At 41.6% G+C, this 21,153-nt stretch overlaps 1 protein-coding gene across 1 annotated transcript in view; it reads right to left on the bottom strand.

The window, feature by feature from the left end:
- Window positions 1–5,356: 5,356 nt before the first annotated feature.
- The window catches only part of eps15l1a (epidermal growth factor receptor pathway substrate 15-like 1a), a 36,343-nt gene continuing 20,546 nt past the window's right edge, over window positions 5,357–21,153 (bottom strand). The window contains exons 18-25 of the mRNA XM_071519044.1: window positions 20,870–20,920; window positions 18,229–18,365; window positions 18,123–18,127; window positions 18,010–18,065; window positions 16,323–16,477; window positions 15,607–15,700; window positions 10,120–10,331; window positions 5,357–5,503 (exon numbers count right to left, since the gene is read on the bottom strand). Of these exons, the coding sequence (XP_071375145.1) occupies window positions 5,357–5,503; window positions 10,120–10,331; window positions 15,607–15,700; window positions 16,323–16,477; window positions 18,010–18,065; window positions 18,123–18,127; window positions 18,229–18,365; window positions 20,870–20,920 (857 nt within the window). The remainder of the gene's footprint in view (window positions 5,504–10,119; window positions 10,332–15,606; window positions 15,701–16,322; window positions 16,478–18,009; window positions 18,066–18,122; window positions 18,128–18,228; window positions 18,366–20,869; window positions 20,921–21,153) is intronic.

The raw sequence follows: 21,153 nt of genomic DNA, 5'->3' as shown, positions 1-21,153 counted from the left end.
GTATATGTTATATACCAATCAAACAGCAGTCGTTCCTCTCATTTAACTGAAATGTTTATTCTAGTAAACAGTACAGACCATGTAGAGGATCACTATTCAAAATAAACCCAAGCCTCTGCTCTCTTTTCGTCTATTAGTGTAATCGTAGTCAATCCTCCAAATGGTTTTTATCAAGTTATTTCTTTTACACATCTTTTTTCTTCTTCTTCTTCTTCTTCACTTCTTATAGGACAAATATAACAGACATGATACTATACAGATTGTATACACACCGTATGCATCTTAATAAAGACAGCTTGGATTATTTCACCTACACAGGAGGGAGGGAAGTCGAACGCAGGCCAAACGTGGAAACAGGAATGCATCAAGCTTCAGAGAGCCCATAAAAATAAATCAAAGAGAGAAGAAAAATGAAAATAAGAACAAAACAAGTCCCCAACAATCTGTTTTGGCTGCTTACCATCAGGCCTCAGCCTAAGTCTTAAGTAACAAAACTCAAGGGCTTCATTCCAAAATGAAATATCCATCATAAGGAAAAACCCCAAACAAAACAAAAAATACTTTGTTTTGCAAAGTGATTGCTCACATGAAAGTAAAGTAGAAGTTGTTATCCATCTTAAAATATTCATTTTCAAACTGCTAACATTGTCGAGAATGAAATAATTCAAGTTAAAATATGGAGTAATGAACATCCCCAGAATGGATACACAGCATTTTGGAATGAAACCCTTTGAGAATCTGTCGCTAGTAGAAAGAAATAAAAGCGTGAACATACTCTACAAAGTCAGGGCAGTGGAGTCGGCGGTAGTGGGCGCTTAAATAATCATATTAAAAACATACGTTACATATCAAAAAAAACATCTGACTGGATTCACAGGTATCTCAGGACACAAAAACAACAACAAAAAATCTATTGCACAATGGAGGTATCAAAGACAAATACAGCATGACTGATGGTACCGCATGTAACAGCAGAGGAGTGGCGGAGGTACGAGGGATCACACACAGAAATGAATGGTGGAGAACAGATATGCCTGTTGGACATGCTGAGTCAGTGAAGTCCAGTGAGTAAGATAATGTTACAAACCTAATTCTTAGTACTCAGGTATTGTTTTTAAAGATGCTACGTGTAGCATTTTGCGTTTCTCAAAATTAAGACTACATTTCCCATAAACCCTGTTGTTTCCTGTCACAAACGAAGAAGGATAAGAGCCAATAGCAGCCGATTCAGACCAGGTAAGCTAGCATGAAGTTGAAACTATAGTTAGAACAGTGGAACTGGAATAAAGTTGTGTATTAGTTACAAAGTGAAAGAGTTCCCCGTTTTGTGCCATAAAGCAATATTGCTTTGTGCCGTAAATCTATCCAGCACCTCGTTTCCCTTCTTCAGGGAACAGGGGTGACATCCATAACCTTATGATTTCTAAATTTCTAAATCTGACCCGGTAGCACATAATGTCTTCTTATGGTCTTGTTTGTTTACAGTAATTATACTAACATTTCAAAATTAATGTGGTAATAAGTTATTGATGTTAAAATGCCACATGTAGCACCTTTATGTTGCATTCTAAGCATGACATTTAATTTGCAATAGCCAAGACCTAAATAAGATACCTGGGAGATACTGATTTTAAATTCTGAAATATTCTGAATAATTAGTATTATTGATGTTGTATACAGGAATATTGGTAATTGGCCTCTAAATGCATACAAACGGCTTATCCCAAATAAGGCATCAACCGTGAACTTGGCTATTCAGAGTAATGTGTGCATGCAGACTCCCTCTCTGAAACAGCACAGTAATCAGATTCCAATAGACATTCATTGAGGAGTGGAGCTCCTCGCCCAGACCTCCTCCCAGAGCAGCGGGTATCACTGACTCTGCCTCCTGCTACAGACACATCTGTTCTACATGATAGATTTCTGTTTCTATCTGCACGTTTCACAATGTTTTTGCTCTCGAAACGCAGCCAAGACATCTGGCTGTGATTAAAACACCACAGACAGACTGAGACTAAATTTAAAGGGATACTTTGACGTTTTGAATATTAGCCTTGTTAGTTTTTCTGCGCGAGGCACCTGTCACATTGTGGTGAGAAACGTTTCTTAAGTGGCACTTCGGTTTAACCTAAAAATACCTTGTTAGCAGTGTTGACATTCCTTATTCAAACTAATGGGTGCTGCTGGCAACAAGCTAGCTTAGTAGCTGGCGGCTAGCAGTACCCATTGGTTTCAATGAGGAATGTAAACAGATCTAATGCAGTTTTTCTTGTAGACACATTTCCACCAGTGTGACAAGAATATCGCAAAGACAAAAAACATACAGGCTTAGATTCAAAATGTCAATGTGTATTTTTACAGGTAAGGGCTGGACCAAAGCTCTTAATTTAACGTTAGTTATTGTACAGAAGTGGACTATGCACCAGGGAGACTCCTCTCATACATTAATACATTTCGCAACGGCTACAGCAAATCTTCATGATATGTAAACAAAAAAAAGAAGTCAGGGAGAGGCAGTTCGCATTTCTATCTGGCAGCATTAGTGACTGAACATTAAATTTAACCACATGTTTTCTGCCCAATTTTGCGGACTCACGCTACAAGGATTTTACCGTCGTTTCACCCAGCAAGGCAATTCCACACACGTATAATATCTGGGTAAAAATCACAGTTCATATGATAGCTCAGTCATGCCGTAGATTCCTTCAGATGCTTCCCCAGCACCGTGATCGCGTTAAATTCGGCGACTGGGGAAAGCAGCTTTAACACTAAATTAGTTGAGGAAATCCTGTAGTGTGAGTCCGGCTTTCAAATATGGCTCAGAGGAAAGTCTGCGCTCCGAGACGAGTCCCACCTCAGGGCATACACATGGCAAAAACACTGACTGAAGCTTATGATTGGTCATGGACACACACAGAATACACACACACGCGCGCATATATAAAATACAACATGACATTTCAACATACAACAGAGGGGCTTTGAGTAAAACAGCAAGTCTTCACACAGTTAGTTTAGCGGGATCTACTCCGTTCCGTTCCAAAGCCGAGATGAAATCGACATAAAAGACCGGAGTCGACTTCAGTCTATTTCACTACTAAGCTGAAGCATTAGCTACCAGTTCAAGTAAAGGGACAATTCAGATAAAAACAAAACAAAGTGAGTGGTTGAGCCCATGTTGTGATACCAAACTATGACACATCATACCGCAAAAAAAAAAAAAAAAAAAAATAGAACTTTTTCACACATTTCCAGTTTTATCCGTGACAGCCTCGGGTGACCTGATTTCAGTTAAGTTTCAAACCTTTCCAAAGCCTTCTGCAGCTCCTGCTCGTCTGTGGAGAACTGAAGCGGCTAGTTTGAACTTCAAATTATACAACAACAACAAAAAAAGACAATATACATTTTCTGATGTCCTTTTAAAACAAAAAAATACTTCAAAATGAATAAAATAATGATCACGTCATGAAATAAAAACCTTGTAAAATCAGCGCTCTCTAAAATGAAAACAAGGTAAAATGTAGAAAAGTGAATTCCCTCATCTTGCCTTTCAGTCGTCGGATGTAGTGTGTGGCGTGTCGAGTCACAGCATTATGATCAAAGTACAGCTGTCGAGAAGAGGCATAGTTAGCTCCTTTTATCTATGTACACTGGACAGAGAGCGAGAGAAAGTGCTGCAGCTCGTCACACCGAACCCTCCGCAGTACCGTCTCACACTCGTGGACAAAGAAAATATATCTGTACAATTTGTTACTGTCAGTTAAAAGGATACGGTGACATTTTAAATATCAGTCGGTCGTTTTCATTTGTCAGGTGCTTGTCGTGCTTCTTGGAAACCGGTGTGCACTGAATCATTATCGAGGCTTGCAAGCCATTGTTTAGGGTAGCTGACGACCAAATAGATTTTTTTCCCCCCGTTCCACAATGTGACAAGTGCCAGGTGAGTAAAACTGACAGGCTGACATGTCAACGTATCCTGCTAATGTCGGTTAAAACTTTTCTTGTTCACACAGGAGGAGCCACTAAGCGAGAGGAGGCGAGCGTCCTTCCTGCATGACTCCATCTCAAAACTGAACGGACATTTCAGAGAAAAATAAACGCTTCTGACTTTATGGTAAAAGTCAAATCTTACTGTAGATCCTGGTGTGTTTCTGAATAAAAAAAAAAAAAAGAGAATTGTTCTCAATCTCAACTTGGAGAAGGCCGCCAAAGACGGTCTTCTCCAAATGGTGGCTCCACATTCATAAGAACCCAAATACTGAAATAATAGCTCATTCTTTAACATAATTCTACCAGCATAGCAAGTCAACACTGAATACCAACAGACATGGTCAATATCATCAGCAACTCAATGATATATCCATATCACGCCTATTCAGTCTTGGGAAAAAAATCCCTTCTTAAAGAAATACCTTGCCATTTTGACTTCTAGCATTATCTTTCTTCACCAGGTGCTTGTTACACTATGGGGAAAAGTTTCTGTATTGGCTCTTTTCACGCTGAAATGCTGAAACTGTGTAAGCTAACAATTTCGGTTAGCTAGCAGCTAATGAAATTAGCTTACAGCTAGCATTACTTGTGGGTTTTATTTTCCCACAATGTGACAAAAGCTCGAGGAAAAAAAAAAACGTTAGCTTACATCTAGCATTACTCACAGGTTTTATTTCCCCACGATGTGACAAAAGCTGGAGAAGAAAAAAACGGACTGAAATTCAAAATATCAAGGTTTTCTTCGAACGTCGGTCGGCTAGTCCGGCCAGTCCAGTGAGTGGATCCATGCTCTTGACACCAGACATCACGTTAGTCCTATTCACCGTCACATTACCATTCAGCCACTATAGTGCATATACGCAGTGCATCAGTTCGCTTACGTCAAGCCCCGACAGCTCTCTCTTGCGTTCTCCTCCATCTCTCCGTTCATCCTTCAATTTTCTATCCGTTCGTATCGGCAGGAGAGTTTCGCTGTGATTGCTGCGGATTCAGTTCTCGAACCCGCGGTGGGATATATAGTTCTGTTTTCTACGCAGGATCAGTGCCCAAACCCGCACGCAAGTTCGGTTTAGTTTTTCCTTTTTTTTTTTTTCTTTTTGCTTTGTTCAGTAACTCAGTGTGGGGAATGCCTGTAGTGGAGGTCGTGTCTGTGTGTGTGTTTACAGGTGCACAAGTTTGTGTGAACACTAGAATGATAGTCCATTGATGTGCTTTGTGTCTATCTGAATATTTAGATGTCAATCAGCTCTACGTGGTTGTGTGTGTAAGTTTGTGTGTCAGTCGGAGAGTATGTGTCTGCATGTTAGCCTGCCTATGCGCTGTGCTGTGTGTGTGTGTGTGTGTGTGTGTGTGTGTGTGTTCCAGGTCATGCGTTTGACATCTCTGCCTTGCTGAGGGCGATGGCCAGCTCCAGGTCTTCCTGCTCCTGCTGCCTGAGCCTCTTCAGGCGCTCTCGCTCGGCCCGCTCGCTCTCCCGCTTAGCCCACTCCAACTGCTGGGCCTCATTCCCAAACTATGGAGAGGGAGAGAGAGAGGGAGAGAGAGAGAGAGAGAGAGAGAGAGAGAGAGAGAGAGAGAGAGAGAGAGAGAGAGAGAGATGGAGGGAGTAAGTAAGATATAGAGATGAACAGAGACACAGACAGAGTACACTAGAATACAGTCTAGAGTTCCAATAAACCAACGTCAGGCATTAAGTTTTTCCATTGCTTGGGGGAATAACAGAAATGTAGTATGTAAACCTTGTGATTGCATGCCACCACAGGCCTACTAATTCCCCAAAAAACATTACCCGTAAACTAGATGTTTAGAGCAGAATAGAACCTCCACATGATGATTGGTTACTGGCAGAGACTAGCAGACTAACTTACCAGCCACGGTCAAAATTTACCAAGGCTTCTGGCAGCTGGTGGTAATTTCCCACCGACTCACCAAACCAATAAAACCAAAGTGTGATTACATTTCAGTCATTTGCTAAAAATACAATCACTTTTGAGTGTTGGAAAGTTGAGTTGTGTTGAGATCTGTGAGCAGAGGGCCAGTGCAAAGTGACCACAGGGTGACTACAGGTTTCTGAAAGCTACATTTAAGGTGCTTTAATGCCAGTTCAAATAAAACCCAAGACCCTTTTCACACCAAAAATGTGCCTAAGAGTAAGAAACAATACAGTATGCATCAGCACAACCAGAGAGATTTCCTACTAGAAAAGTACGGCACCAAGACTGACTCAAACATAACATTTATTAATTAATTATTATCTAATTTATTGCTGCGTTCCAGAGATGACAGAAAGCTGGAAATTCCAATTTCCTACTAAGAAAAATGGAACGGCCCTTCAAGTTGGAATTCTAAGTAGAAACAAGATTTCTCAACCCTGACATTTCAGAGATGCAGTTATCTGACATCAACAGGTTTATTAACCTTCATTTAACTTCAATTTTCAGCATCACATGATATAAAAATGCATTGCGCTTACAGTTGCTAATGTTCTATGCTGACTAGCTAGCTAACATTGCCATATATTGACACGCGCATGCTGTGTCAGCTGTTGCATGGAGAACAGTATTTTATGTTGGGCAAAGAAAATCTCATGTCATCCATGTTTCTCCCCTGGGTTCTCCAAGGTTGTAATTATGACCAGCTGGGAATTTCCGACCTCCGACTCTGAATGGAACGCAGCATATGAGCTTTCAAAAGGCTTGAATTGAGATTATCAACATAATATATTGTAAGACTACTTGTGTGAATTTTGAACTCTCTTACCTTGACTTTGTCGGGTCCTGTCAGAGAGATGGATTACAGAACAACAGAGGAATTATAAACCAGAAATCCCTAAATTCACCGTGTTGATCTAGGCTAGTTTACAGGACATCACACCACAGCACACAGCCACTTTAAAGGGATATCTGGATATTCTCAGTTTAGTCTTCTTTCAAAAATGTTTTCCTTCCGCAACCCTGAAAGAGCATGTTAGCATTTGTCATTGCAATCATGGGATTCTACTAGCTTCGCGCTCCCAAGCTAGCTAGCAGTGCCCATTAGTTTCACTGACGAATGCTAACAAGCCACTTTTGGGTTAACTGAAGTGAACATTGTGACCAAGTGCCACAGGGAAGATAAATGGACTAAAATAAAAATGTCACTTCATCCCTTCAAGTACACACAAGCAACACTGAGCACTGCAGAAAAAAAACGTGGATAAACACGTATTTCTACCACAAGCAGATATGACATGCAAAGGAAGTGAGAAAAAGATAAAGAAATGAGGGCATTTCCATTGCATTTGTATGATGGCACCATGACATAGTTGTACATGTTATGTATTCATTTGCAGATGTGGAGCACTAGGAAATGTGTCCGACATGCAGCTGAAGACATTCAGAGCTGGGTCAAGTAGGATCTTGACTGAAATCCTCCCAGTCTATTTTAAAATGGGAATAGTACTCAATTCCAGTACTACACTCTGCTGATTACAGAGGAATCACTGTCTACTGACCCAGATCTTCAAGAAATAATGCTTCACCATAAACGTCCGAGGTTTGAGGCAAGACCATGTCACAAGGACACCCGATGAAAATGCAGCGGATAGATGATTTTTTTTACGGGAATTAGCATATTACTCGATTTTCATAAAGGGGATACTTCTGTGGGAAAGGTAGGAATGAGATGGTTTTGTCGGAGTTCAGGTTCGATTTAGCAACTGCGGAGAAAAGGATGCAACAGAACCTTACTAAAACAAACCCTTCAGAATTAGTGGTAGAATGAATCAGTGAAATGTACGATTCATTAAAAATAGTTCAAAGCTACAAAGGCAACTCGTATTGGAAATATGAAGGATGCCAGTGTCACATGGTTCAAAAGTTGCTTCGCGGCCTTCCCTACAGTCCAATTTGGCGTTGATAGGATTCTACCTGAATTCATCAACCAGGAAACAGTTGATTACAATGAGTGGAATTCATTTTCGCAATGCCGAACACTTCTTTCATGCCCAGTGAACAGGTTAGTTTATGCAGTGTGTCTGAGGTTTAGTCAAAGGATCGGACGGTGAAGCAGAATCCTTAGCCGTCATGTCGAGTCGAATGCAAACTAAAGGCATGCTTGGAGGACGCATGCAAAAACGGTCCAACCATTGATGATGGTGGGACAAGGTAAAAGCTAACACAGCAGAGGACACACCAAGACACACAAGAACAGACATGCACGACATGACAGACAGCAGAAATGAGATGCTCTAGCCAAATACAGACTACTAGGTAAATGGTGAACACACTAGCACACGAATATAAGAAGGCCATGCAGGGCGGACAGACTCAGAGCTGAGAGCCGAGTAGTGATACTGCTGTGTCTCACGTTAGAGTAACCTTATTTAGAATGGGCTAAAGGGCTTTTAAACGGGACCTTTGTGACTAGCATTTGAACAGCCAGTCGACTACAAGCATATTCTGTGCCTATTTCCACTTAAAATGTGATTTTCTATCTACGTTTCTATCCATTATTTTTTTTTTTTTGCAGTTTGTTCCTATTAGAGATTCTTCATTCCCTATCTATGAACAACATGCCAACTGGTGATATTACCACCCAAGCCTCTGTAAAAGTCAGGGGAATCCCTGACAATGTTTTTAAGATCTTCTTACCAACACACACACACACATTAAAAACCACAAAAAGGGCTGACACCCTTTCCTGCGCGACAACGAGGAGACTGAATCTACAATGCAGCTCTGCTCTGCCCTTCTCTGCAGCCTCATCAAGTGCATGACTTAATTTACTTGTGTGCAATGTTCTACAATGCACACAATTAACAACCGCTAACAATGTCAGCTGCAATCACGTGTCTCAAATTTGAGCCTGTACAGCTTAAATAGAGCATTTTCAGAAGCACTCAGCAGCACCCAGTTAGAATTTATAGTGGACTAAAAAAAAATGGTCTCAGTGGTGAATAGGGGCACTTTTAGCTCTGGGTTCACTCTCACTGCCAGTCCTAGTATCTTTTTCATTGTCTGTTGCAGTTTAAAAGGGGCTCTTAATAGGATACTTACATACTCTTTTATGTACTACATAAACGTAGTATATAAAAGAGTAATTTGTAATTGCTCTTCATAAACTACAAATATGTCTTTACATTTGTCTCACAGTGACAATTTTCCTGCAGTGGGAGGCCAACAGTGCTGAATGAATGTACACTGTCACTTCTTTAGCTATATACCTGATTTTTTTTCTATACACCTCACCAACAGTTATGAACTATGCTGGCTAACCCCTGGCTGTGTCGGAGCTCTCGTGGGGTGTTTTAGATTGGAAAAATGGCAGCTTGTTATTCACAAACAGAAAAGCTTGTTAACATGGGAAACAGAGATAATGGTTAGAAGGAGCTGCAGCAGAGGAGGCTGAAGCATCGAGTAGACAGGCTGCCTTTGTCGTGTGCTGTTCTGCCCTTGTTAACTCCCTAGATCATTAATAGTGCCCAATGCAGTGTGTTCGGGTACGACAGCTATAAGCAGTGTGGTTGTAAGTAGGGATGCACCGCTCAATCGCCCGCCAATCATAACAGGCCAATAAATGCTCTAAATTATATTTGTTATTTATGCTCATATGCCATTTGACAATATCGTTCTTGTTGTTTTTTTTGTTGTCATTTCATTTCTCTTCTTTCTGAACAGAGCATTCTGAGAGGGTTTGATTGTTATATCCATTCACAATTTCAACTGTTCATAAACATTGACAGCTCACATACTGTGTGTTAATTTCTGACGTGTATTTCATAGCCATATGATTAGAAACAGTTGAATGTATTGGACAAGAGGAATAGCATTTGCTGCCTCGATGTAAACCTTTTTCATGCGCTATGTTTGGATAAAAACCAGCAAAGTCACACAGCCATAAGAAAAATCTGCTAACCACAGTGCTAGACTGGAATTTAACTGTTTATGCTCGCTGCTATGCTTGGTGCATCCCTTGCTTTGAGTCATAACCACACCGATGCATTGCCTCCACTACAGTATAATCCCTAGGGCTCTCTGCTGCCTTCTATCCCCTGTCAATCAACATTTCCCTTGATAGTGCCGTTCTAGTGCGCTAAAGTCACCCGGTCTGGACACAGAGAGTCAGACAGTATCACCCATCTCAACTTACAGAGCTGAAGTCTGCAAAACCCACGGTAGAGTCTTTAGGGGCTTTACTTGTTGCCGAGGACGGGGCGAACGGGTCTTTGCCGCTGAACGGGTCGCCCAGGCCCTTTTTACTCTGGAAGGGGTCGACGGCGTCGCCCCCGAACGGCTGGAAGGGGTCGCAGGGTTTGGAGGCGGGGTCGCCCGCGCCGGACATGCTCACTGGCGTGCTCTTACCTGAGGACACGGAAGAGTGGAACAAGTCAGAAGAAGAAGAAGGAGAGATCACAGCAGAGGGAGGTGGGGTGGGGAGAGGGTCGTTTATTAAAGGAACGCTGTGACATTTTTTTTTTCCTTACCAGACACATGTCAAATTATGTCTCTCTATTTGTCAGTCATCCCAGTAAAGGCTTGTTAACACTGCTAGCGTTCGTCACTGAAACCAATGGGCCCGGCCTGTGTATGGCACAGATTTTAAAGAGGCCACTTCGGAAATGTCAAGGCGTCCTTTTAACAGATCTGTAAAGGGAATGAGGGCACATAGGAGACGAGGTGCTTCTGGGAACAGAAAACTGCTTCACTTTGGAGTGAAGGAGACTTAGGCTTTGAAAAGTCTCAAGTCTCACATATCTACAGAGGAGAATGTGAATAAAGTAAGTGTGTGTGTGTGTGTTCACTGCTGGCTGAAAGATATTGAGACTCATTATTACAGCTACATACCTTCCTTGTCCCGTTTTACTGGACCAATTTGCGGCTATTTCTCTGCATGAGTTGGTGGATGTTGTTTCACATATGTGTTTGTCCTACTGTCCACTTGATGATACTTAATATTCTGATGATACACAAATGTATTCACTCTGCATGAATGTCTAGCTGCAGTCAAAGACTGGATGACACAAACTTTCTTCAGTTAAACTACAATAAAACTGAAGCTCTTGTCTTTGGAAATCTGTTTCTAAAACCATTTTTGATCCTCACTTGAAATTCAATCAACATGTCAAACCATTCAGTCTTGTTATGCAAACACCATGTCTTCAAACCTATTTCTACTCCAAGGTATTTCATTGTTATTTTTGCCTGGATTGATGTAAGTCTTGTTGTGACTCGAGGCATGTCGTTTGACTTGTCCTGGTGTGTGTTAAGTGTGATGTTGGTATCTTCTTTTGACACATTGTGAAGCACTGTGTAACTCAGTATGTATGTAGTAAGTATGAGTAATGTTCATCTTAGTGACTTAAGTTATGTTCTGATAACCCACGATCTGATTTGTTGTGGATCAAAATAGCAAACCATTCTCACGCTCAGTTTTTGCTCGTGTTCGTTCCTCTGCCCTCCCCCTGCTTTTACCTCGGTCGTGATATCAAAGATACTAAAGCTTTTGAAAGCCACACAAGTTTCAGCTCTACTTGTGGCACGCCAAAACTACTCATATCGAGGCTTAATACACATCCAACCCTTTAAATGATCTCACACAGGCCTACATCCTACGGAAAAATATGAACCTGCTCTCACACTGTGAATAAAAACAACACTGCACAAATAGTTAAAAAGCCAACACCCAAAATACCCAAACCAAACGTGTGAGCCTACAATGTTAGAAGTCATTTTGAATGGTTTCCTGGTAAACCAATGGGTTGGGTCTCTACCCACATCACCAATTGTCGGTGTGGTTCACCAGCTCACCAGCTACCGACCGATGTCATTCACATTGGTGATAACAGCCTAGATTGATTTCGACATGCTTTACTGCACCACTGATTATCTATGCAAATTGTAATGCAAACATGAAAAAAAAACACAGCTGATACAACTTGCTAAATAACAGTTATGCTGTTGAATTAATTTGTGGAAGGTCATTAATATGAGAGTCTTAGGGGAATAATTCTCTCGTATCATTAGTTTTAATGTAAGCATGTGCTTGCTCTGGTGTGAACAGAACCCTTCATATCTCAATTAGGAAGAAGTGATCTGGAAAAAAAACAACTTTGAAACTGCATAGAAGACCTAAAGGCTATATTTATATTATATTTAAGTCCTTGAATACCTGCAGACACCCTGAAATAGACAGTCTGCTTGCCCTAAAGACCTAATAGTGCAACACTTTCCTGGAAATAACTATAAAAATACCACCTTCCATTTAAAAAAAGGTCCGGTTTTTCAAGCTCGACTACGCTGCAGGGCACTAAATGAATCATAAATGAACAAAAAAAAATTAAATTAGACAATAATTATAGAGCTGGTGTGTCTGTCAAGGCAGGTCACACTGAGTTAAAGCTGAGGCTGGCAGAGGCTCGTGGGAACGTTAAGAGTTTAACGTGCTCTCGGTGTAGGTGTTAAAACCACAGTCGAACCGTTGTCATACAACGTACCCATCCGGTTTTGGCCCCCATTACCCAGATAACCCAGTCGTTCGTGGGTGAGCAGTTCATTTCACACTCGCAACGCTGAGCAATGCCTGCATGCCTGGAAATCAGTTTTTCTCTTTCAGTAAATTGAACAAGCACACAAAGATATATATATAGATAAGCACATTCGCACACACACACACACACACACACACTTGAGTAACCACAAATGCGAGCTCCACCCTGTTTCATAATCATCCTACACATCGTTAGCGACATCTATTTGCGATGTATGCCACAGGCTTTTACATGCTGCATTCAGAGTTGAACCTCTTGAAAACAAATATATTTCCAGCTATGTGCCCAGAATAATGCCTTATTATTTATAATCGCACTGTCAATGCACCAACGGTTATTATGCCTGCAGAGGCCTCGCCTTGGATTATCTAAGACACACTCCGTTCACACCTCATGATCAGAGAGACGGCGACAGACTGTGCAAGAGGGAATATGCAAGTGTGTGTGTGTGTGTGTGTGTGTGTGTGTGTGTGTGTGTGAGAGAGAAGAGAGTGTTTGAGAGAGATGGAGTGGAAAAAGACAAACAAAAAGAAACAGGAGGAGGACGGGGTTTGTTTGTGCATCGGTGGCAACACTGGGTCTCTGCAGCACCATTTGCCCACATCACACAGCTTGCAGCCTGACCTCCTCTGAACCACACACACACACTCGCAAACACACACACACAGAGAGAGAGAGAGAGAGGAAGCATGTCAGGGTGTGGCTGAGAACAACAACCAGGCAAACCACAGATCATATGCTCTTACACATCACCTTTACACGTGCACGCACACACACACACACACACACACACACACACACACACACACACACACATGCACACACACACACACACACACACACAAGAACATTAGTTAGTTAAAAATGGCAAACACAATATAGTGGTCACCAAAATTAAAAGGTGCATTAAGGGCAATTGTATTTAATTGTATTTTAGATGTGGCCCTGTGTACATTAGGATCTTGAGTAAGTTAATAGATGATATGACTGTGGCTGACAGCTATTGGTGTAACTGATTATCCTTGTTGGACAATTTGAAAAAAATACCTCAAAGCTCAAAACAGCCTTTTCACTAGTTCCCTTCTAGACTAGCTGAGTAAGCAAGCTTGTGGAGTAGTGTAAAAGCAGAGTGTGTGGTCACAGTTGAGCAACATATTCTCATTTTTACTGAATATTTAACACTAACACAAACCACACAGATGAACCGAGCTAGGTTTGAGACTGTAAATAGAAAGTACAGTTTGTTTGCTAATGACAGCACATTAGTTTTCGACTAAATCCTAACAAGCATTGACGTTGAATTGACGTTTGAATTGACGTTTGAATTGACGTTTGTCAACTCGACCAAAGTGTGATACCACTGGCTTGGCAAAGGCGAGACTGCTATCTACTCTGTGCCCACAAAGACACTCTTTCCTGTTTACAGATCAGAGCAAGAGTTTAAAAGAGCCTGCTTTCTATAGAAAGCCAAACTATCACTAGAGGAGGTCACAGGGAAGGCAGCACATACATTTCAGCACTACACATGACTGCAACAGCTTCTTCACTCTACTCTAATATCTACCATTGGGGCATTGATAATCTCACAGCACAGATGTACAGTCTACATTCTCTGTAACTCCTTGCACATTTTACTGTACTACAAAAATAGGATGTAGAAGAGATGTCAAACTGTAACAATAAAAGGAGAGATGCAAAGGTAAAATGTTCAAAAGTCCATGATGGAATTTCAAATTACTGCAAAACAGTTTTAGGATATTCCGGTGAAAAAGCTGGTTTTAATTCTATCTTGTGGCACAACAAAATGTGCAGTGGTGGCACTATGGCTAGGTAGTTGTATGGTATGCTAGGTATGCTGGTATAGCACTGCATGGCGGTTACCATACTTACTCAGTCCTGCTCTGCTTCTGCTTACAGCAGACACTGCATGTTGGGAAAACAAGGTTAGACACCCAAACCAAGGTAAACTTTTTAGTCTACCGGCTACAGCGGCTTGTGGATTCAGTTTTATATGACAAATTAAATTCTCAGCTACATAAGGACTTTTTCTGACAAAGTGACTGGCACAAGTTACTTATCAGCCACAGAAAAAAACATTACCAGCTTTTGGCCAGTGGCTGACCCTAACTTCAACCGATGATTGAAACTATGAAACAGTGAAATGAGACGGGAATAGTGAACAATCAGCAAGCTATAAAGCAGAACTGAGAGCAAATTGACCCATATTGTTGGCAAAGAATGTAAAAACATTAAGTTGGCACAAAAGTACAGGAAGTAAGAGTGAAGTAAAAGCTAAAACTAATGTTCAGACTAAAACATGATACTTGGAGCCCATGGGAACTGGTTACAAAAGCAGTAATCTGTGTGATATGTTAGCGTTTTAGCTAATTATGATTATTGATAACGAAACCTGAAATGTTTGTGTCCAGTATAGTCTTTCTGTCCAGTGTCTCTCAGTCTTTTCAGGACCATTACATTACATTAAAACCAATGCTGATTTGCACTGAACTAATGCTACACATTTACCTCTATGTCAACAGCACTGGTCCCTGGACCCCAGTTTGAGCAACACTGTTTCTCTTTCACTTCTTACTCACCACCCTTCCCTTTATTTTTCCTCTTTCTTTCCTCGTCTTTCCCTCCCCCTAATTCTCAATCTGCACCCCTCGTTTCAAATGGCATTCCTTCATTCAATTATTTGCTTTTTTTTTTTTCGAGTGACACACGAGGCATTTTTGTGGTGATTATAGGTATGATGGTGATGTGGTAATGACAGTAAAGAATCCCCTCTCAGGTATCATGGCTTTTATAAACGGCTACCGACATATGTGTGCTGTCTGAAAAGTATTAGTTTTAAAGAATTAAACACAGGAGAAATGATGGTGATGAATTTTATGGTGATGAATTTTGTCACAAGGCACAACTAAGTGTGTTTTAAGGTCTTATAAAGCACTGTTGGAATGTTTATTTGACCAGTCAGAGGGCTTGGTTGAAAACTACCTGTTATATAATGCTCTCTTACTCCCTCCCCCCGTTCTCTTCTTTCACCTCTAAAGCCTCTCTTTCTCTCTCCTACTCTCTCGACTCACCGCTGGGAGGTTTGGGTCTTGGAGGAACGCTCTTCTTCGGTGGTAGAGCTGGTGTGTCGTTCTTCCTGCTAAAAGGGTCGTCCACAAAACCTGACTGGAAAGAGAGAGAGAAAGGAGCAAGAGAGAGAGAGAGAGAGAGAGAGAGAGGATGCGGTTCTATCAGAGCTCAGCGATAGTTCTTGCGCTGTATAATCTATTCGGCAGCCGGTTATTTCACATCTGTCCTCCGGTGCTGGTTCACATCAGGTCAGGTGGGCTACTTGTAAATCGACACTGCTGATGTGAACAAGACTGAAAAACTAAACAGACAAAGGTAATACTGTTACAGGGTTCTGCAGAGTTCAGAGTGCTGCTTTTTCGGGGTATCTGGAGGTTTCAGAATGCCAAATTTAAGTCTTTTTAAGACATTAAATGGGCAGAATAAGAAAAACAACACTAGGAAATTAATAGTTAAGAGGCATGAAGTCCAACTGTGTTTATTTTAAGCAAATGTGATTCATATGGTACTACTTACCCTGTTCTGCATTGATGGTGAAAAAACACCTCTGATAACCGTATTTTAGGTATTTCAATTATTTTGAAGGCCTTAAATTTAGATCATGGTTCTTAATCTTATAAATGAATTTGTGTCTATTTGGGGAAGAAGCCCTGGTCTATTTCAGGACAGAGCAGGTAGTCCTGATGTTCTGACTACCGTTTTCAGGTTGACTTTTGGCTCCCGGTACCTTCTGGTAATCTGGCAGCCAGCTGGCCCGGCCTTCGAAGGGGTCTCTGGGCTTGGACATGTGGCTGAAGTCTGCGAACCCCCCGGTGCTGTTACTGCTGCTGCTGAACGACCCGCTGCCGAACGGGTCCAACGTACCAAACAGATCTGAAAACAGGACAATTACAATCACTTAATATCGCCAAGACTGACGGAATCTACGCAGTCTGGAGGCAACACACCCACAATGTGCATATAAGCAGTGTAAAGATATGGAGAGGACAGCAGGAGAAAGTAATGCAGACACAGAGTTAAATAAAATCAGCCACAGGAGACACATAAAGGTCAAGTGTAGACTCACAGTGAAAACCTGATCTTTACAATCACATCTCAAAAATCGCATTAAAATGCCAGGCGTAACCATAGCCAGGGTGACTTCGGTCTGGCTTTAGCCAAAGTATTTGATCTATCACCACGTATGAAGAATATGAGCTTGGAAGTGAACTTCAAGAGAAAACGCTGGCATGGGGCGTGCGGTCGTGACACCTCTCCTCCGCAGCCATGGGTTTAATAGGCAAACAACATGCTAACCTGAGCCTGTGGAAACAGTGGTCCCAGTGTGGCGACAGGCTTGGGTTCCTACAATCACTGCGGCGCTCCAGCTGACCGAGAGAGCGCGCGCGTGTGTGTTTGTGTGGACTAGATTAATATCCTGGAGAAAATGAAAGAGCTTTTCTTGCGCTAGAGTGGAGAACAAACAGCTGATTGAGAGGGAGTTGATTCTGTCAGAGGTTCAGCGCTGTGACTGATAGCGGACGTGCGGCGTTTTCACAGTGTTCATTCAGAAGTGTTGGGCCACCACAACAAGATCGTAACCACTACTGCTGGAGAAAGTGTGAACTTGAAGATATATCAACATTCAGCACAACTAGTCATTCTAGAAATACTATTACTTTGCTGAAACTTAACTGGTGTAAAAAAACTACGTCAGCTAAAGTAAAAGTGGCTAATTTAAAAGGCAATATTTTTTTTTTTTTTTACAAAAGGAAACATCATTGCAGATCTTTTTCATGCAATTCTGAAAGTTCTTTTAATTGTAAAAAACTTAAGCAGCATAAATAAAGACAGATTACTCTTCTCTGCTGACTGACTATTCACTGCTGACACTGCTGCACCACTATTGGCCAATTTTTGACTTGTCAGTTTCTTATGCAATGCTTATGTATAGCCTACAACATTTGTGCACTGAGGTGATTTAAAACATAGCAAAGTACTTTCCTTCAGTCAAATCACTTAAGTAAAAATAAAATTGCTAATTTAAAAAAATACTGAAAAAAGTACACGTACACAAAAAACAATTAGAGAAAAAAAAACAAAAAAAAAACACACACATGCATTAAGGACTTGCTTCCTGGCTCAGTGGAATAGAAACTGTGACCTGTTCTGTGTGACTGTGGGAACAACACCTAAGATGTTAAAAACAGCTTACAGAGTTGGAAAAAGAAACGTTTTTCACAGTGTCATGACACCTCGTGAAAGCAGACAAATTGTGGGCACAGCCTGTACCGTCAGCTTTGAACCACAGAGAATGCACAACTTGTACTGATTCCTTAGAATTTTGATGAACTTGAAAAACCTAAATGTTCTGCACATACACCGTAGATGTGGGAGGAAATAGAGAATAGAGAATAATATCACACCTGATCCTTTGGGTTTTGGGCTGGTTGAAGAGAATGGGTCATTGCTTGTAAAGTGACTGGTTTGCTGAGGGAATACAGAACATACAGAAGTTTGTTAATGTTAATAATAAAACTCACACTCAAAATCATATCCTGATTGTATGGGAAAAAAATGTGTGCAGTCTTTGAATTTTTTGCACATTATGTTGTGCCACAAAAATAATTTCAAACACCAAGCACCTTGGAGGGTAACGTGGCGCTTTTACTGAAGGGGTCTGGCGTGGAGAAGGGATCCGTCTTCGTGGTCTTCTTGAAGAAGTCCTCCGACGAGGCCTTGAACGGGTCCGTCTCTTTGAACGGATCTCCTCCAAACGGATCTGGGGCAGAGAGGCGGGGGATGTGAACTGCGGCTTCGATGTGCCTTACTCCTGAATCAGGAGACGAGCTGAGACCATTAAACTTGAATTTTTCAAGCTAGTCTTTCTCAGACTTGTCAGACTCATTTTCTTTCATGCCAGATGACGCAACCGGGGACCGCTCATCAATTTCCGATGACAGACGCCGGTTCCCGACTGCAAGTCTGAGTAACGGTGCTCTCGAGAATATCACGCATTTTGACAGCATCTTAAAATCCATTTTGTGCAAAGCATCAAAATGTTGCAACATGTGACAATTAGACTGAAGTTAAATTTATAGCCACATCTCTGGAAGTTCTCAGCTGGAAGGTCTCCGTTATTAGGGAACTCATGTACGGTCTGGCTCAGGGAGTCGGTAGCGCTGCTGTTGACAGGTTGTTTCTGAGCTATTTGGCGAGTCCGCACGCAGTTGTTTCCCAGCGTAAACGATATTTATCATGAACCAATAACAGCCTGAGTGGTTCGGCTTATCCTCTGGGTGCAAACCTCTCTGTATATGTAGTCTAACCCTTACAACCTTTTGCATCCTACGTTATGCAGGAGTAACAAGAAACAGTGACGCTTACTTGGCCGCCGCCTCAGTCATAATAACATTAGGCATTCGGTCAATATTGTTCTATGAAATCTAGTGGATAATTACGGTGAGGAGGTCATGAACCCGGGACTTGGTGAGAGGCCAGAGTACAAATATCAGTCGGTGGGTTTCTCCTTAACACCCAACATCAGACACCACTGGGGTCTGGCCGCGAGTCAAAGATTTCGCTGGATGAAATATTTACAGTTGCGATGGATATTTGCTTTGGCCAACCTGGAAAACCAGATGGGTGAGGAGTGGGGTTTGCAAATTAGGGGACGACTCGAAAAAGGCAACTGAGAAAGGGAATGTTTCAGATGTAAGTATATGAAACCGGGCCGATCTGAAGTGAACCGTGCCGCTGAACAAACACGACGCGCTGCGCTAGGGTCTGCACCGGGGAGTACTGGAAACGAGCCTGAGAAAGTCACTGTCACCGGGAGTTTATCTGTGTGTGTGAGATGTTAAGGTTTCGATCAGTGCTGCTGCATGTGAAAAGGCTGATTTCCATCACCGATCTCCATCTCCTCGCAGCGCTGCGAGTAGAGAAGTGAAACTCCTCAATATCACCGAAGAGGGAAGTGTGAGGGAAGCCACAGTTACACACACACACACACACACTGCTGCTGCACACATGTACGGGGACGTCAACAAAACACAAGGCTGCCACCAAAAGATGAGTCGTGGGCAACTTAGAATCATTTTAAAGAAGCCATTTACTAAGTTTCTTGGTTTTTGCTTGGTTTGATTTACTTTTGGTCTTCAATGTGAAACACCCCCCAACATCCACATTTGAAATCCTTTTTAAATTACTCAACCGGCCCCTAAAGTGCAATTGCTCAACTCGTATTCAATAGGTACCAAAAGTGCATAACGCCCACTTCTGGTTTTTCCATACAGGCCAAAGCAAATATGCAAGATAACTGGAAATATTTTACCAAATCGCTAACATACTGCAATCACTCAACAAAACACAAAGGTGTGTTCAGAAGTCCAGTTGAAAAGAGACAAAAACATAAAACACTCCTGTATGTGACATAATGGAGCAGTTTCCCTGACAAGGGTTTAATCAAATAAAAAAAAAAAACATAATCATCACTTCATAAAATAAGACACATTGCTCAATGTACTTCTCAGTCCAAGACCGGGCTTAAAGCAATATTTCATTGAGAAGTAATGTTTTTTTTCATTGCTCAAATACCTCAATATAGTCCCGGTGAAATGCACATGAATCATTCAGCTTTACCTAAAAGGACTAACAACAGCATACATGCACAGTTCCACACCTGAATGGAATTTGAGTCATCGTAAAAATGGCACTGATTGGCCGTGGCGGGACATTTTTCTGTCCGTCACTGCCAGCAAATACGTTTTCCTCCACATCTGCTGAACTGATCATGACAGGATTGAAAAAATATGTCTACACACCTACAGTGTGTTTTCATGGCCAAGGAATACAAAGGTGTTAAGGACATCATAAACTTTTCAGATCATCATTTAATGGCAAGTTCATTTATAGTGTGTAAAGAAATAGAATGAAACTGAAATAAAACTGAAGCAGAACTGAGACTATTGCCATTTCTGTGAAAGACAGTAAAATGGCAATGTTCTTGTTTCTCTTACATTTGGTGCTTTTACAGATATCTGAACGATCTGGTCAATTTCTAGCCTGGACTATAAGGAGTGGATGAACAGTCCACAGCCAACACTGGCTGTTATTAAGGCCTATACCTATAACCAGATTTAGAAAGTGAGAAATAAAGCCAAATCCCCAGGGTACCTAATATTGGGAGTTGGCAGCTACTGAAGTTCTACAGAATTGTGCATGCTAAAAAGTGAAAATGCTCCACCAAAAAGCTTTATAGCACAAGTCTTTTCCCTAAGTAAATACCTGTGGATGCCGCTGGCTGCTTTGCAAAAGGATCATTTTGGAAAGGGTCGCCTACAGGAGAGGAATCAAGCAGAGGAGGGGAAGAGCGGGAGGAAAACAAAGAGGAAGGGAAGAGGAAGGGATAGAAGACAGTCAGAGACCAACGCAAGCTGAGGACAAACAAGCTGCCTGGGGGAGAGAGAGAACAAATTACACAGCAAACTGAAGATAAACAGACAACAGGGCACTCGGTAAACACAGAGTCAGCCAAGCTGGAGAGGAGAGGAGAGGAGAGGAGAGGAGAG

Source organism: Centroberyx affinis, unplaced genomic scaffold (assembly GCF_046629955.1).
Source record: "Centroberyx affinis isolate AG114_WGS23_722 - 3 ecotype Tasmania unplaced genomic scaffold, CSIRO-AGI_Caff_v1 ptg000652l_1, whole genome shotgun sequence".
In the NCBI taxonomy this organism is placed as follows: Eukaryota; Metazoa; Chordata; class Actinopteri; order Beryciformes; family Berycidae; genus Centroberyx; species Centroberyx affinis.
This window is presented reverse-complemented; position numbering and strand designations above follow the sequence as displayed.